Raw genomic sequence first — 16,523 nt, 5'->3', positions numbered from 1 at the left:
TGAGTGCTTCTCGTTGAGCCTCTGGCTGGCGCTCTCAAGATCCCCGGCCTCTCGTGCAGTTCTGTGACAGGAGTGAGCCTCCGGGGGCCACAGAGGCCTGGGCAGGTGTGACAGGAGGCTCGGTGTTGGGGGGGGGCCCGGCTGGGCTCCTGCCCCCGCTCTCTCTCCTCTTCCCACCCTCTCCCTCCCCTCCCCTCCCCTCCCCTCTTGGCCTGTTGCCACCAGAGTCCTCAGGCCCCTGGTGAGCGAGTTCCTGGGTGGGTGAGGAGGCGTCCTGCCGCCGGCCCTCCCCCAGCTGCCTGTCCGGTCAAAGACAGCAGGACGTGAGCGGCAGGACGAGGAGAGCGTGCCGGAGGGGGCAGGGGAGGGCTGCGTGGGTCTCTTGTCCCCTGATGCCACCGAGGGGAGGGCCGCTGCAGGGCAGGACCAGCGTGCAACGACACCGCCTCCATTCAGCCCTGCCAGCGGAGAGCACAGAAAAATAGTAGACACGTGGGAGAGCGGACCCTCTTGGAGCTCCGAGCCTGAGACCCTTTTGCTCTGGTTTTGTGTGGCTTTACAGGGGCCCAATCTGATCTCAGTACCTTTCTTTTTACTCACCCACACGCTTAGGAGGTCACGGACCCTTTGCGCCTGCACACCCTCCAGGCCAGACAGCATGGGGATCTGCTGTGCAGGCCATCGGTCAGGGAAGCGGCGGCTGGGACCCCCCCGGGACGTATTCCTTGGCTGTGGACAGAGTGTAACCCCTTGCGGGTGTAGCATTGTGAGACTGACTCAGGAAGAAGAGGGCGCCGCCCGCACACACCCCCCGAGGTGGAGAGCACACCCCCCACCACGCAGGGCAGTTTGCCTTTCCTCTTCTGCTGGAGGCGCAGGTGCAGGGCTTCCGAGTAAACCGGGTGCCCCGGGGCCTGACCCCGTCACTCCATCGGTGTCATTTCAGAGACCTCTGCTTGCGCTCCTCCGTGTGTGACTACCTGAGTTCGTAAAATCAGAAACACCAGGCGGTTCCGAGCAAGGAGAGAGCAATCAGTGGCTGAGGGCTAGGAGCCGGCGTCTCTGCTAGGAGGGGACCCGAAGCCCCCCAGAGCATGGGGTTGGTCCTGTCCAGCCCTGGGTACTCTTTGAGGCTGGATGTCGGCCCCAGCGTGGTAAAGGGCAGGTGGCCCAGGCCTTCTGAGGTCCTTTTGGGCTCCAGGAAGCACCTTTTCGTGGAGAATGGCCAGCTCGGGCTGCAGGTATGGGGGAGAGCTGGCCTCGGGTCCGGCCTCTGTGCACCAGGCTCTAGGTGCTTCCTGGCACTTGGTGAGAGCTGGATTCTGGAAGCGGCTGGAGGTGGGGTGTGCAGCCTGCCGTGCTCAATTAAGAAGAGGACAGTGGGGGGTATGCACAAGGGTACCTGTCCCGGGCAGCTCAGGCTGCTGCAACAAAGGAACTGGATGGCTTGTAAACAGGAGGAGCATAGCCCCCCACGGTTCTGGGGCTGGACATCTGAGACGTGGGTGCCAGGGGGACTGGGCTCTGGTGAGAGCCCCCTGGCGCGTTGCCGACGGCTGCCGGCCCGCCATGTCCTTGCGGGAGCGGGGAGAGGACTTGGTTTAAGTGTCTTTACCTCCCGACAGTCCCATCTTCACAAGTGTAGGCACGTCAGGGGTTAGGGCTTGACCTGGGGACGTGGGGGGCCACAGCCCAGTCCCCAGCGCGTTTGCAGGGGCTCATACCGTTCAGTGGGGTTGGCCTGTGGCACGCACCCCGCCGAGGTCCTTGGGCCTCAGGCCACCCTGTGGAAATCATTCTGCTCCTCTGATCAAGGCTCACCAAACTTTCTGTGAACGTTCGTGAGTGTGCAGGCCACGCGGTGTCCGTAGGACCGCTCCGGCAGCTGTGGCAGCACCGGCACCGCAGTGGCTCTGGCCACGTGCCATAAAACCTTATTTACAGACGGGCGGCGGGCTGCGGTTGGCCGCTTTCTGTCACGTGGCCGTCTTTCACTTAAAGGGACGCACCTGCCCAATAAAGAGATTTCGGAAAGTAAGTGGCACAAAAATGGTTTGGCCCCACGGCTGAAGGAGCCGTGGTTGGTGTCTGATGAAGGGGCTTGGCCTTTTCCTGAAGATTCTTGTTCACGACGGGGCCTGACTGTACTTGCGAGCGTGCGTGTTGTATTTCCTGAGGTGGCAGGTCCGTCCCCAGGACGTTTCTGTCATTCCCCAGTGTCCGGGACTGAGGATTAGCAGCAGCGCTCGGCGCCGTCGTGCGGCTCTGCCCACGGCCGCCGAACAGCCTGCTTATGGTTCCTCCGGGCGTGCGTGGTCTCGTCGGTACCGAAGGGGAGGCCGGCTCTGTCCGGGCTTATCCCTTCCTCGGGTGAGGTCCCTGGGAGGAGACACTTGCCTCGAGTGACAGGAAGGGCTAGCGGCCGCGCCTCCTGCTCCAACGGGGCTGGCAGCTGGGGGCCTCGCCGGCCTGGGTGGGCAGCCGTGGGGGGCCGTTGCTTCCCTCTCTGCTGTCCCTCCGGCAGCACAGGTTTTGCCTGAATTGAGGGGTGCACCCCCGAACACATTGTGCCAACTAAGGAAATTGGCGTGGACAGCTCCTGGGGTCACCTGTCAAGGGATCTTTGAGGCGTACTTTGCAGGGCCATCGGCCCGCTGGACAGAAGCATTGTCCGGGAAGCAGTTTCTGCTCACAGGTGGGGAGGTAGCCCTCCTGTCCCGGCCCCAACTGTGCTGCTTTGCTGCTGGCGGCCGATGGTACCGGGGAACTGGCGAGGGGCTGCAGGGGCTGGGCCATGTCCACAGACGGGTGAGTCCGGAACCAGCGGTGAGGGCCGAGAGCTGTGGGGAATGGGCCCGTGCTGTGGGTGGGAGGCAGGCTGGGGGGAGGGGTGTCCCCTCCTGACAGTGCATCCCTCTCCACCTCCCCTCCCCCCAGCCAGCTCCCTGCCTCTCGCCTTTACTTCCTCCTCTGTTCCCACATGGCCCTGCCCGGCACTAGTGGGACCACCAGCCGCCCCGCCTTGGCGGATTGGGGCAGGACAGGTGCCACTTGGCGCCTTGTGACTGAGCCTCGCTCAGCGCAGAACCCCGCTCGCGGTTCTGGCAGCTGGGGTCTGTGTGCCCTGGTGGCGGCTCGGGGGCCCCCTGACCTCCTCCCCCACATTTGTGCCCATTTCTCATCAGAAACTAAGGACACGGCCAACCCCCTTTGAGAGTACTCTGTGTGTGCAGCGGGTGCGGACGGGGGTGGGGGACGGCTGTGAACTTGGGGAGCTGGTGCGAGGGCAGCAGAAACTGTCAGCTCCAGTGACTCCAGCAGCGCCTTGAAAACGCCTGTCTCCGCAGGCTTGCTGTGACGGGGGGAATGAAAACAAATAGTGCGACCTGCTGGCTGTCCTGAGGAGCCCGCGGTGAGCCCCTCCCGCCCCCTGCTCTGAGCCCCCTTCCGCGCCAGCCCCCCGCAGCGTGGAGCCTCCTCACGCTGGCCAGCCAGCCGCCAAGAGACACAGCCTGTGATGTCCCCGGTCACAGGGGAGCTGGTGCTGAGGGCTGGGCTCTTGGGGGTCTGCTTGGGCCCGGGAGGAGAGGCTCAGTCTTGCTGTCGGCCTCAGCACCCTAACCCCACCAGCTGGCAGCAGACAGAGCCGACAGATCCATGGCACGTGCCCTCCCCTCACCCCAGCTCAGCTGCTCCGCCGCGTCCTGAACTAGCCGCTGTCGCTCCGGTCCCGCGGACCCACTGCTTGCTCCCTGGTGCCAGGGCTGCTCCAGAATCCTCCCCCCGGACCGCAGCCCCACCACAGCCAGAGCCTGTGGACCGGGAGTGTGGCTCCGCCCAGGCCAGCAGGGCTCTGTCCCCGCCGGCCAGCAGGGCTCGGGCCAGGTTCCAGGCCTCCCTGCAGTGCTCCGATGAGCACATCCACGCGCGCCCGCATCAGAGTGCACACAGGTGCTTTTTTTAATTACTCAAGGAAAAGCAATTGCCCAGCCACTTCATACAAATCCCTTAAGCCGCTGTCAATGGGGACTCTGGGGAGGCCGCGGCCGGGCCAGGAAGCTGAAGCCCGGGCACCATCTGTGCTCCCGCCACTCCGAAGCCAAATTACCCGCCAGCCTTTCTCTCCTGCGTAAGTTTTCATTAAATGAATTGCGTTTGCTGGGAATCACTTGTCCATAAATATTCCCTCCTGCTCGGTGGCGTGGTCAGGTTATCGTGGTCTCCAAGCCCGAGCTCCCCTTCCAGCTCCCGCGGGGTGGGTATCCCGGGAGTCGGGGTGGGAGCTGCGGCTGCGGGACACTCCTCAGGACACTCCTCAGAGCCCCTCCCACAGCCCTGCCGTGCCCACCTCACACGGCGGTCCTCCGTGGTCCCCGTTTCCGGGGCAGATGGGGCAGACGCGGAAAGGCCTGTCAGGGCAGGGAGCACCGTTGCTGGCGTCGTCACATCTTTTCCTTCTTGCCGTTTCCATTAAGAAAGTGACAGTGACAGTGACAGCGACACAGTTGTAAAGGAGAGAGAGATGCGTGCTTAAAATGGAAACATGGGGCGTCTGGGTGACTCAGTGGGTTAAGCCGCTGCCTTCGGCTCAGGTCATGATCTCAGGGTCCCGGGATCGAGTTCCGCATCGGGCTCTCTGCTCGGCAGGGAGCCTGCTTCCCTCTCTCTCTCTCTCTCTCTGCCTGCCTCTCTGCCTGCTTGTGGTCTCTGTCTGTCAAATAAATAAATAAATAATCTTTAAAAATAAATAAATAAATAAAATGGAAACACGTTTTAAGCTATGGTTTTGGAAATGGGCTTCTCCTAAGCCTGTTTATTTGACAGGGAGGCAGAAAGAGGACCTGAGGGGCGCCTGGGTGGCTCAGTTTAAGCCTCTGCCTTCGGCTCAGGTCATGATCCCGGTCTTGGTATCGAGCCCCGCATCAGGCTCTCTGCTCAGCGGGGAGCCTGCTTCTCCTTCTCTCTCTGCCTGCCTCTCTGCCTACTTGTGATCTGTGTCTGTCATTTAAATAAATAAAATCTTTGAAAAAAAAAAAAAGAAAGAAAGAAAGAGGGCCTGAGAACGTTCTGAGCAGGCCAGCGTTCAAGGTTGGAGCTGCGGGGACCTCAGCGCAGGTGTCCCCGGGCGTGTCCCTGAAGGGTCACTGCTGGGAGACCTCTGGGCAGCACTCACAGGACAACATGTCCTGGGGATACGTGTCCCCATAAGGAGGCAAGGACTTTGTGCATTTTAGGCAAAGGTAGGAGGGCACCCCGGGGCCAAGACCACCTCCTGGGGTCCTCAAGGCCACCTGCTTCCAAGTGCTTTATCCTCCAGAGTCTAGACCAGTCTGCAAACAGGCCCTGGGCAGAATCGGAGCCTTCATCTGTTTTTGTGCATTAGTTTTACTGGTACACTATTCGCTCCCATATTATCTGTGGGGATTCTGAGCCCCAGCCGTGGAGTTGGGAGGTTGTGCTGAGACCGGGCCGCTCACAAAGCTAAAAGTACTCACTGCCTGGCCCTTTATGCCCGCTCTGTGCCAGACGAGCGTCCGCTCAGTTTCTCTCCCTTTCTGCAGCGGGATGATTTTCCAGTCCCCGGTGTCGTCCGTCCCGCGGGTAGGTCGGGACACCAGGGCTGCCCGAGTTCTTCCTGCTGATGGACCGCTGGCTTCCCGACTGGAGCCCAGCTTCTGGAATCTTTAGCTGGCTTTTCTGACCCACGACTTCCAGAGGTGCCTCCAGGGTCCTTGGGACACCTGTGTGCCTCCTGCAAGGTGCCCGGCGCTGGGGGCCGCCGAGCTGCAATGGCCTGGAGGAGGGCCTCCAGGACGTGTGGGCCTGCGGGAGCTGTTCAGGGCACAAGAGGGATGGGCCTAGACAGCAGAAGTGGGGACAAGAGGGGCCCCATTTCAGTCTGTTCTCGCCGTGCTCGTTTGCCCCGTGCTCAAAGCTCCCAGATGCAGAGGACCCTCCGGTCCAAGACAGCCTTGCTCTAGGTCCCCCCGGTGCACTGTGCCACCCCCTTCCTCACCGGGCCACTTTCAGTCTGAGTTCCTGCCGCCCTGGGCCAGCCGCTGAGCCTGTGGGTCCTGGCTTCCTCTCCCCGAACCTGTGAGGCAGCATCCGCGAGCAGGCGTGTGTGCGCCCTTGGGTGCCCCGCACCTTCTCAAAATCACTCGTTTGCTTTTTTGCTCTCAGCCTTTGGGGACTGACTGCTCCCCCCTTCCTGACCCTTGAAATGACTGCGGTTAAGAAGCGGTCTGCGGGCATTTTGACCTACTTAGGGGTACGTGTGTCAGGCAGATGGCAGATTTTGGTTAGAGCCGACACAGGCAGCTGGAGGTCGGACCCCTCCCGGCCTTGGGCTCCCAAGCTGCGTCCCTCTGCCTGACGACCCCCGAGTCCCCCGCAAAGGGTCTGCTGTCATTTCCCCAGGCTACATGCCGGGCCGGAGCTGTGACTCCACGGCGGTGGCCCAGAGGCTCCCACTAGAGGGCACGGCTTCAACTTGGTTCCCCACGGTCTGGAGGTAGAAGTTCTAGTAAGGGAAGAGGCCAGGGTGGGACTCAACCCGCCTCTGTCGGGCTCACTGGTCTCGGGCTTAGCAGATGTTCCCTGCACCCCCGCCCCCCCCCGCAGTGCACGTGCCGGAAGGACATGGTCAAGATCTCCATGGACGTGTTCGTGCGCATCCTGCAGCCGGAGCGCTACGAGCTGTGGAAGCAAGGCAAGGACCTGACCGTGCTCGACCACACCCGGCCCACGGCCCTGAGCAGCCCAGAGCTGAGCACCTGGAGCGCCTCCCGGGCCTCGCTCAAGGCCAAGCTCCTGCGCAGGTGAGTTAGCCAGGAGACTGGGCCGCTGCTTCCATGCCCCTGGCTCTGGTGGTGACCGTAAGTGACCGCTGCCCCAGCCACTCCCACGCTACCCCTGGCTGGTGGCTGCGGGCTGTGCCCCACCTCCCTCTTCCTCCCTGCCCTCCCCACTCCTGCCCATCCTCCCCCTCCTCTTCCCTTCCTCCCTCTCCTCCCTCTCCTCCCCTCCCTTCCTCCTTTCTCTTTCCTTCCTTTCTCTCTTTCTCTCCTGTCTCTCTTACAAATGTGTTTCTCAGATCCGACTTCCTGGAACATGGTCTGTGGCCCTGGGAGCAGGTGGTGTCTATGTTGTCAGGGACTCGGGTCCCTTCCCATTCTGACATCACCGACTCCTGGGCGGCCAGCCCTTTGGCCCTTGAGCCACACGGTTTCCTCTCTGGGAGGATGCAGGTGGTCCCCGTCATCTTGTGACAGTCCCGGGCACAGGAGCCCTGTTTCGGCATGGCGGGATGTTCAGGTCCTTCCTTTTTTGGCTCCGAGCGACCGCAGGTCTCGCTGGAGCCCATGTGGTGGCCGCACCCCAGTCCTTTGCGCTGGGGATGCTCATTTGGCGCTTCCAATATCCGGCTCTTCGGTTTGCGATTATGGCAGTGAGTGCAGAGTCTTGTCCCCCAGGGACGCCCTTTACACCGCCGTCGTGGCTCGGAGGGCCCCTCTCTGCAGCATGGACCCCTCCTGGCTCCCACCCTCATTCCCGGTGTGGTGGGTTGCAGGTCGCTGGGCCGCATGCCTGGCATTGGGTCCGGGAGGAGAGGGCAAAGCGACAGCACCCTCTTGGCATGTCACCAAGGCTGTGGGGGACAGTTCTGGGCTGAAGAGGAAATCAGCTTTGTGCCAGGAAGGAGAAACAGCCGGCAGCAGTGCCCAGTGGTGCCCTGGGACCCAGAACATCAGTCCACTGGCTTTTTGCGGGAACGCCCGGGCTCTCCGGGTCTGAGGCTCACAGACACCGTTCTGCCGGATTCCCTCCTGGTGCCCAAAGAACATTCAGCACATCCCCGGCCGTGAGCTGGAACCTTGTGGTGTGGGTCCTGATGGCTCACAGCTGCTCGACAGCGTGAAAGCCGCTGTGGACAGTAGACGTTCCATAAACCAGTGCGCGTGGCTGTCCCTGTAAAACTTCATTCACAGACGCTGAAAGTGCAGTTTCGTATCCTCTTCCCCTGCCACCGAGTATGCTCGTTCTTGTCACTTTGTGAACCTTTCAAAAGCAAGTCGCTGTCCTTAGCCTGTGGGCGCCGTGGAATCAGGCAGCAGGTGGGTGTGAGCCTGGGGAGAGCGCTCCCTCCTGCAGCCACGCGCTCACTTGCGGCCTCGTCCTGTCCCCGCCGGCTGCGGACGGTGTCTCGGGAGGCTGGGACGGAGCCCTCCTTCGGGGAGCCCAGTTGCTGGCACTCCCACACCCTACAGGGACAAATGTCCTCGGACCCATTTCTGGAAAAAACCACCCTGGCTGGGGGGCCGTGATGGCCCAGAGCCTGCCCCCAACGGAGCCGTTCTTGCTGCCCTGTGTCTGCGAATCCGCGAATCTTGGCCAGTCTCAGCCTCCCCACACGATCCCCCCCCCCCCGGGGGCCCCTGTCTCCGAGAATGTTCCTGAATGCTTTCCAGCTGCTCCTGACAGCCCTTGTGGAGGTGAGTCTCTTTTCTCCTGCTTTTTTTTGTTATCCGTCCTTTTGATTTTTTTATTTTCTGCTCCCCCCCGTGCTCCTTGCGGAGAGCGGCTTCTGGGCGAGACCAGCCTTCAGCAGGGCGAGAGCAAGCCAGTGCAAGGCTCACCCCCAGGCCGGGTGCACATTTGCAGGACGGCAAATTGATTGTGGCTCAAGCCGAGTCGGTCTGCGGAGCTGGTGACCAGTAAACAGGTGTCACACACCAGGAACGGACGGCATTGGAGGCGGTCTGAAGAGTCTGCCCAGAGGACAAGGGGACCCCAGCCGGCCGGCCCAGGACCTTCTCTGCCAGAGGAAGCGCCTTCTACCCTCTCGGCTTTGGCTGTCCCCTCGCTGCCGCAGCCCCCTTGTCAGACACTCTTGCTTTCTGGAGCGTTCCATCTTCACCTCTCTGACAGTAGCCAGCCAGGGGGACCGAACTACAAATCAGCCTTCTTCCCAGGGATAGCATGGAAAGTCTTTAGTATGTAAAATATGGCTATTTGCCTTCTTTTTCTTTCAAGTTAGGGGTTGGGGGTCTTTCTCAGAAAAATCCAAGCTGGACACCTGCCCTTGCCCCTCAGCCTGAGCTCGGTGACTCTCCCAAGTCCCATGTGACTCTCCGGGCCACATGGCCCCCCGCCCTGACCAGCTGTGCCAGCTCCCCTGAGCCTCTGAAGGTTCGTTTTCAGGGAGGGGTGGCTCCCCGTGAGCGTCCTTGGCTTGGGCCAGGGGTGAGGGATGATGCTGGGTCTGTCCCCAGACCAGGTCTTTCCCCGTAGCCCTGGGGACTCCAGGGCCAGGTCATCTCTGGGAGGGCACACTCTGGGCTCTGCGGGAGGTGAAGGAGCACCCCTGACCCCCACCCGTTCAGTGCCAGGAGCACCCCTAGTTGTGACACCCGCAGCTGTTCCCAGACACCGTGTGACCTCCCTGCCCAAGGCCATGGTGTTGGGGTGGCCTTCTCACCTGCCTGCTGCTCTCCTCCAAACCTCCAGTCCCCCTGCGGCCCCTTCTCCTTCTCTGGGACCTGCAGCTTCTCCTCGGTCCTTGCTCAGACCGGCTCAGACAGGTCCCCACCCTGCAAAAGGTTCAGTCTTCTGACAGTGCTCCCCCTGCAATATGGCCTCAGGCAGAAGTCAGGAGTTGGCCTCTCCAGGAGGCATGATCTGTACCCTTGTTGCCCACCTGCGGATGAATCTTCTGTGCCAAAATCTGGTCGCGTGAACTGAGCCCGCCCCATGACAAAGGCCACAAAGCTGTGAACTTCCCGCTTTTTGGTGTGCGGCTTCTTGGGTCCCGAGCACCTGGCAGACCCATGCCTGGGCAGCTCAGGCCTCTGTGGGGTCTGGTGCCCAGCGCAGGCCAACATCTCCGTGCTCTTCCTCCCCCTGTTCTGAACAAGCAGCCCTTTTCCAGACGCACACGGGCTTTTCTTCCTAGCTCCTTGTCCCTTTGCATGAGGGCTTTGAGAAACGCCCCGCCTCGACCGCCTGTTCTAGCGGGTATGCGACCTGCCAGCCGCACGCCAGCCCCACAATACGCCCGAGCTGCCCCGTGCTGGCCGGGCCCAGCTGTCTGCAGACCGCAAGGTCGAGGGGGTGCGCTCCCTCGCAGGGACCCTCAGGTCTGCATCCCTCTGCAGCCTCTGCCAGCTCCTGCTGACCTTGACCCCCACCTGCCCCCCTGGCCGCTCTCCACCCACCACCCTCTTGTCTCAATGGAAACAGGGAGCCCAGGTCCTGCCTCCTACCCCTCTGGTGCCTGCTGACCTACAGGCGTCCTGTCTCCTCTCTCTTCGCTGTGCCTGACACCCTGAGCCAGGCTAGAGGTCATCACATGTCTGGGCCTGCTCCTGCCAGGGGCCCCCCGGCCCTGCTCCTGAGCCCTTCCCCACAGACGTACCTCCTGGTCTCTGAGGAGTAAGCCCTGTGACGCTGGGCCTGCCCACCCATGGTGGCCCGCCGAATGTGTCCTCCATTGTTCCTCCGAGAGCACACATGACCGTGAAATTTTTTTTTCGAAGGTGAAATCCTTTCCTCACCGCTCAGCTGCTTGTCTCTGAGGGGAAAGGGGAGTGTGTCCCGTGGAGCCGGCAGGGTTGGGTGGGGATAAGGGCCTTGGGCACTGGGTTCATTGGATGCAGCGGCTGTGCTGGCCCCGGGGGCCTTGGCAGCCCGCAGCTCCCTGCGGACGCTCCCTGGGCAGCGGCCGGTCCTGTGAGAGCTGCCACCTTGGGTGCTCTGGGCCCCGGTGGTGACCAGGCTAGGGGCCACCCGGAGCCTGCCACCTGGGCAGGGGTCCAAGAGGAGCCCCCCACGCTGCCTCTCCTGCCGCCCGAGGTCCAAGGACACCTGCTTCTACACTGAAAATGAGCGTGGCTATTTAGACTCAGTCCCAGCCTTTGGTTCACAGGAACTTATGGCCGTGGCCGCAGTCAAGCCTGGAGGGTAAAGTGTGTGGTTTTCTCCAGTCGCTCCTGAAACCCCACCATGACGACCATGCAGGAGTGACCCAGAACAGCAGAGGGCCGGCGACTACTGAGCCATGTCTGCAGACTTGGACAGGAGGTGGGGGTCAAGTGAGCCCCACCTTTGCAGCACAGAAAGGAAGCTCGGATCCGAGGGTGTGCAGATAAGGAGCAGGCCGGCTCGGGCCGGGGACTCTGGAAAGGCCTGGGCGCCTCCAGGGCGGGGGACCAGAGGGGACTGGAGGCCAACAGTGAGGCACAGCAGGGCTCAGCGTTCCCGCCGCCCCATCTCCAGCAGAAGATGGGGTGTGAGGCTGCATCTCCAACCAAAGAGAAGAACGCGGCCACGAAGGAGCCTCCAGACACCTGGCCACGCGGGGGTCACTGGGGTGGGGTGCCTGTGTCACAGGTGAGAAGCCTGTGCTTGGGGAGAGCCGGTTCCAAGTGGACGGACAGGTGGGCTGGAGTGGGCTCGAGGAGTCTCCCAGGGCCGAGAGGTCGGACAGGGAGGAGGACAGGGAGATCACGCTATAGAGGCTCCCCGGGCAACTGCGGCCTCTGCAGGGCGTTTTGGGAAGAGAGAAAAGAACGTTGGCCGGGACCCAAATGCTGCGTTTCCAGGTTAAAAAGTCTGATGCCGAGGATGAAAATGAGCCAATGCATGCGTCACTGTGTGGTTTCACAACTCAGGTTAAACAGAAGGTCCCAGAAACTTCTGGAAGGAACAGCTACGTCATATAAAGAGCAAGAGACCCTAAAGGCATGAGACTTGGGCTCCAAGCTAACACACAGAGGAAAAGGTGCTCCCAAGTCAGAGGAGAGATGATTTATGACCCAAAAGGAATTACCTAATCAAATTCCAACCTAAACATGCAAAGGGATGAAGATCTTTCTAGACACGTAAAGCCTCCGATTTCCCGTTCTTTGTGAGGAAGCTACTGGAGAATGTGCTCCAGCCAAACAATGGTGTCAAGTGAGAAAGATGTCCTGTCGAGGGACCGGATCCTGCACAGGAGCGTCCAAGGCAGTCTCAAGGGGGCAGGCCCCTGGGTGTCCCCGAGGACTGCGGGACGCCCTGTGTCCGAGGCTGTGAGCTTGGACATGACTGGGAAGGCCAAGTGTCTAAGACGAATCAGTTTCAACTCCAGGAGGAGCGAGTGAGCAGCTCTGTCAGGCACAGGTGAATGACACCTGTGGAGTCGGAAAATGGGAAGTCTGAAGTCTGAGTGTCACCGCACTGACCGTGGTGGCAGTTGGCGGGGAGAAGTGGGGAGCCTGGAGGTGGCAGGAGGGGTCACAGCCTTCCTGTCTGTGCTGCTGGCGGGGCAGGGACGCCTAGAAACAAATATGAGTGGGGGAGGTGGCCCATCCGGTGCGCTGGCCGGCAGCGGGGTGTGGGGGCGCTGCAGAAGGCTGCTCTGGCCGGATGCGGGACCTGGAAGTGCATGGTGGACACCTTCCCGCCACCCCGACAAACCGGCTACATTCTCCCGGCGCGTGTTCTCCCAAGACGGGTGTTTTCTTTGCGTGCTGACATTCGTCTTGCTCTCCCCGCTCTGCAGCAGGGGTGGCCGTCCGCCTGGCTCCGCCCCATTCGGGGGGTCTCCACAGTAGCAGGACTGGCGGGGCTTGGGGTCTGGCCCTGCGGCTGGAGCTGCCCAGAGCTCTGAGCCCCATGGTGCTTCGGGGCCGAGGCAGGTCTGGGCTCTCTGGGACAGACAGGACTGCCCCCGGTCAGCCCTGCACGCGGCGGGCAGCATCTGATGTGGCCTCCCGTCCCCGGGTCGGGGGAGGGGAGGAGAGAAGGGGGGCTGCGGGAAACCGCGGCCAGGTGAGTAGGCAGCAGGAGGACTCCTTTCTGCTGGGTGCTGCCTGGGGCCGGTGGGGGGGGGTTCACTCGTGGGTACCCTGCCCCGCAGCATTCCCGGACCTGGAGAGATGCTCCTCCCCGGGAGACAGCTGGTGACGCAAGCCAGCTGCGCTCTGCTGCTGTCCCGGGGCTTGCTACCATGTGGGGCCCGCGTTCCCCAAAGTCCCTCCACGTGGAGCCCCCCGTGGCTCTGTGGTGCTGGAGAGCGTTCCCCACCTCCTGGCTCCCATGCCCCCCTCCTGCCTGGCTCCTTGCCCGCGCGTTCTCCTGCCCCGCACCCTGCGCACTCCCCCGCAGTGACATGTGCACGCCATGATGTGTGTGACGCCATGCTTCTGCCCGTGACACTCCCTGCCCCGGAATGCTCCCTGCTTCCCGCCTTTCGTCATTGGAGTGGTTCGTGTGCCAACATCACCCGGGGCTTGTCAGCCTGGCCTCGCCTGGGCTCAGGGGAGATGAGCAGCGGCAAGCCAGGGGGCCCTCAAGCGAGGCAGTTGAGCAGCGAGAAGGACCAGCAGCAGTTACCGTTAGGGGACAGTTAGGGGATCCCCCCTTCCCCAGGAGCCGGCAGGGGCAGACATGGGAGGTGATGAGGCAACTGTCAGGCCCCCGTGTCCTGGGACAGCAGGGCTGTTGTGGGCACCCCCTGGGTGGGAGATGGCGGTCCTGGCGTCAGGAGCCCTCGAGGCCTCCCCAGGCCCCCACCCAACCCCAGTCACAAGGCCCTGCTTTGCTTGGTGACCTCTTGGTCCTTGGAGGTGCGGCTGCCATAGGAACCCCCATAGGGTCTCCATGTCCAGACTGACCTCAGTGGGGCCACACGGAGAGCCCCCAGGGGGAGGGAAGCTGCAGCCAGCGCGCCTCTTGGCTTTGCTGACCCTCAGGGAGAAGAAAGGCTGTGGGTCTTGAGACGTGAGCCTGGGGTTTCACAGGGCTGTCGCCCCAAGCCCTGGAAGGTGTCGGTGACGTGTCTGAGGCAGGCTTCTCCACACCCCAGCCTCCGTCCCCTCCTTGGGCAGTTCCCGAGGCTGGACAGGGAGGCCCGGGCCGCGGCTCTGCAGGGCCATCCGGCCTGGCTGCGTTCCTTCCTTCCTTTTACCGATTCCCCGGTTCGTGCTGAGACGCCGTCGCCGAGCCTCAGATGACTTCCCACTTGGGGCTGAAGGCCGAGGGCCGCCCCCACACGCTCGTACCCCTGAGTGAGACCAGGCCCTGCTCCGGCGGCCGGCGAGTGAGGGACACGGAGCCACAGGTCTGGGCAGGTGCCCCAGGCCAGGCCCTTAGACGAGGCACCCGGGGAGTCAGCAGAAGCGCTAGAGAAAAACTCCCTGACGTTTACATTCTAGACAAATTAGTCTGAAAGAAAACAGACACTGGAGAAAGACTGAGGAGGACAGAAAGGCCAGTCTAGAAAGGAAGAAAGAGCAGCCCAGGAGGCCGGGGCCGCCGTAAGTCCACCTCGCCCCTCTGCGCAGGCCTCTCCGGCTGCCCCCTGCCTCCGCCCCCCACAGCGGCTCCGAGCCGGCGTCCCGCATCATTCCGCCTCCCAGCCATCGGCGCCTGCTCAGCCCCATGTAGCCCCTGGGCCTGTCCCCCCTCGACCTCCCCTACCCCGAGGCAGCGCCCCCCACCATCCCACCTCCCGGTCATCAGCACCCACTCAGCCCTACGTGTCCCCTCGGCCTGTCCCCCCTCCAGCTCTCCTACCCCCGAGCCAGCGCCCCCATCACCCCATGTCCTAGTCATTGGCACCCGCTCTGCCCCACCCGGCCCCGAGCCTGTCCCCCCTCCAGCTCCCCTACCCCGGAGTCAGCACCCCCCACCATCCCCCCTTCCAGCCATCAGCACCCGTTCAGCCCCACTTGGCCCCCGTGCCTGTCCCCCTTCCACCTCCCCTACCCCTGAGCCAGCCCTGCTGGCCCCGGCCCTGTGACTTTCGGGTCCCCTCTGGGGCTCTGTTCTGCCAGCTGGGTGGTGGGGCACAGAGATGGGACTTCTCCCAGTCATTTGACCTCCTGTTTGATGACCGTCCCTCTCCAGGTCCCACCGGAAAAGGAGCCAGCCCAAGAAGCCCAAGCCGGAAGACCCCAAGTCGCCAGGGGAAGGGGCCACAGGGGCCACCCTCCTGGAGGAGCCCGGCAGCCTGAAGGAGGAGGCCTCGCAGGAGGCGGACCCTGAGGAGGAGGAGGAGGAGCCCCAGCCGACGCCGCCGCAGGGTCGGGAGGCCGAGGCCACGGAAGGTCAGTGCTGGCTGGGAATCCCCTTCCTGACCCCGAGCCGCATCTCTGTGGTCACAGGGTCCCTGCTTTTAAGGGTCCGATGCAGTTGCTTCCTCGGCAGGGCGGGGTGTCTCCTAAAAATGTACACTTGAGGAGGTGTTGTGAGAAGACCCTCTTCCCCCAGAAACTGAAGGTGGCCTCTCCCTGCCGCAGCTGCTGTGAGTGGGAGCCAGATGGGGACACTGAAAGCAGCGTGCACCCCGGAGTCTGGGAGCCCCGGACCGAGCTGGCGAGGCGGCTCCGGTGCCAGCCGCCGTCTGTGTCCCTGTGGGGAGGTGCGAGCCGGGCTGCCCCGCCATCCCACTCCCTGGGGCGCCACCTGCATCCCCCCCATCACCTCCCGCCGGGCTTCGGCTCACAGCGTCTGTATCTGGGGGGACACCAGCTCTCAGCCCATGACAGAGGAGACGCCCGCCCCGTGAGAGGGCACCCTGCTGTTAGCGGCCGCATCAGCGGGCAGCTGGCTGGCATTCTGGGGAGCAGGGGGGACAGGGTCTCAGAAATGCCGATGGTCTGTGGCACCGCTGTTCTTGTGTTCCCCGCTGACAGCTTCGGCTGCTCTCCCGCGTGCACACGGGAGGTGCTCCCCGGGGAGAAGGGGGGCAGACTGGTTGGCAGATGACCCTGGCAGCCGCAGCTCAGGCAGAAGTCACCAGAAGGTTCTGCCCCGGTCCTCAGTCTCCCTCCTGGTGGCTGGCTGTTGGGACACGTGAGCCCGGCACGGCTCTGCCAGTCTTGTGCTGGAATCCCGCCGGGTGCATACGCATGCCCCGGGGCTGGTGTCGGAGAGGATGTGACATCAAGGGGATCCTCCGTCCCAGGGTACAGTCTGGGGCTCAGAGGAGGTGCTGCTCAGCAGATAGGAGACACGGCTTCCTCCCAGGGCTGCGACAGTTCCCGTCAGGTGTCAGCGTACAGACCTCAGTACAGATGAGGGAGTGAGGGGTCCGAAGGGGGGCGGTCAGCAGAGGCCAGGCTGCCCTATCGGAGATCAGACTAGCCGTTGGAGCACAGGAAGGATGGGGGCGGGCAGGTAGCAGAGATGGAGGCCACCGTTCTTTCCCAGGGCGGGGCGAGGCGGGGTGGGCATCCCCACATTCAGAGGGGGCCTTGAATGTCCCAACGCATAGGCGCACTCCGTAGGTTTCTTTCAAGTCAGAACACGCCCAGCCGGATGGTGCACTGTTTAAGGGCACTCGAGTCCGCGGAGGCAGCCGTCCCCAAGGCCCCCCCAGACTGCGGGCCTCCCACAGCAGGACTTCGTGGCCTCTCCACTCTGGAGGCCAGAAGCCCGAGTTCTGGGGTTAGGACTTCACAATGGGAATTTGGGGTGTACAGGGAGAAAGCAGGGCTGAAGTCGGTGGAGGAAATTCTGCGGTGCCCTCCTCCGCC

General features: G+C 62.9%; 1 protein-coding gene across 2 annotated transcripts in view; it reads left to right on the top strand.

Annotated features, from left to right (window-relative positions):
* Positions 1 to 16,523, top strand: part of KDM4B (lysine demethylase 4B) — a 132,892-nt gene that overhangs the window by 96,058 nt on the left and 20,311 nt on the right. The window contains exons 10-12 of one of the 2 annotated variants that reach the window (XM_044254482.1): positions 6,625 to 6,821; positions 14,199 to 14,300; positions 14,893 to 15,092. In XM_044254482.1, coding sequence (XP_044110417.1) covers positions 6,625 to 6,821; positions 14,199 to 14,300; positions 14,893 to 15,092 — 499 coding nt within the window. The remainder of the gene's footprint in view (positions 1 to 6,624; positions 6,822 to 14,198; positions 14,301 to 14,892; positions 15,093 to 16,523) is intronic. The other variant, XM_044254483.1, reaches the window with a different exon arrangement.

This window comes from Neovison vison, chromosome 6 (genome assembly GCF_020171115.1).
Source record: "Neovison vison isolate M4711 chromosome 6, ASM_NN_V1, whole genome shotgun sequence".
Classification (NCBI taxonomy): Eukaryota; Metazoa; Chordata; class Mammalia; order Carnivora; family Mustelidae; genus Neogale; species Neogale vison.
Note: the sequence above shows the minus strand (reverse complement) of the source record. Positions and strands in the feature narration are given on the sequence as shown.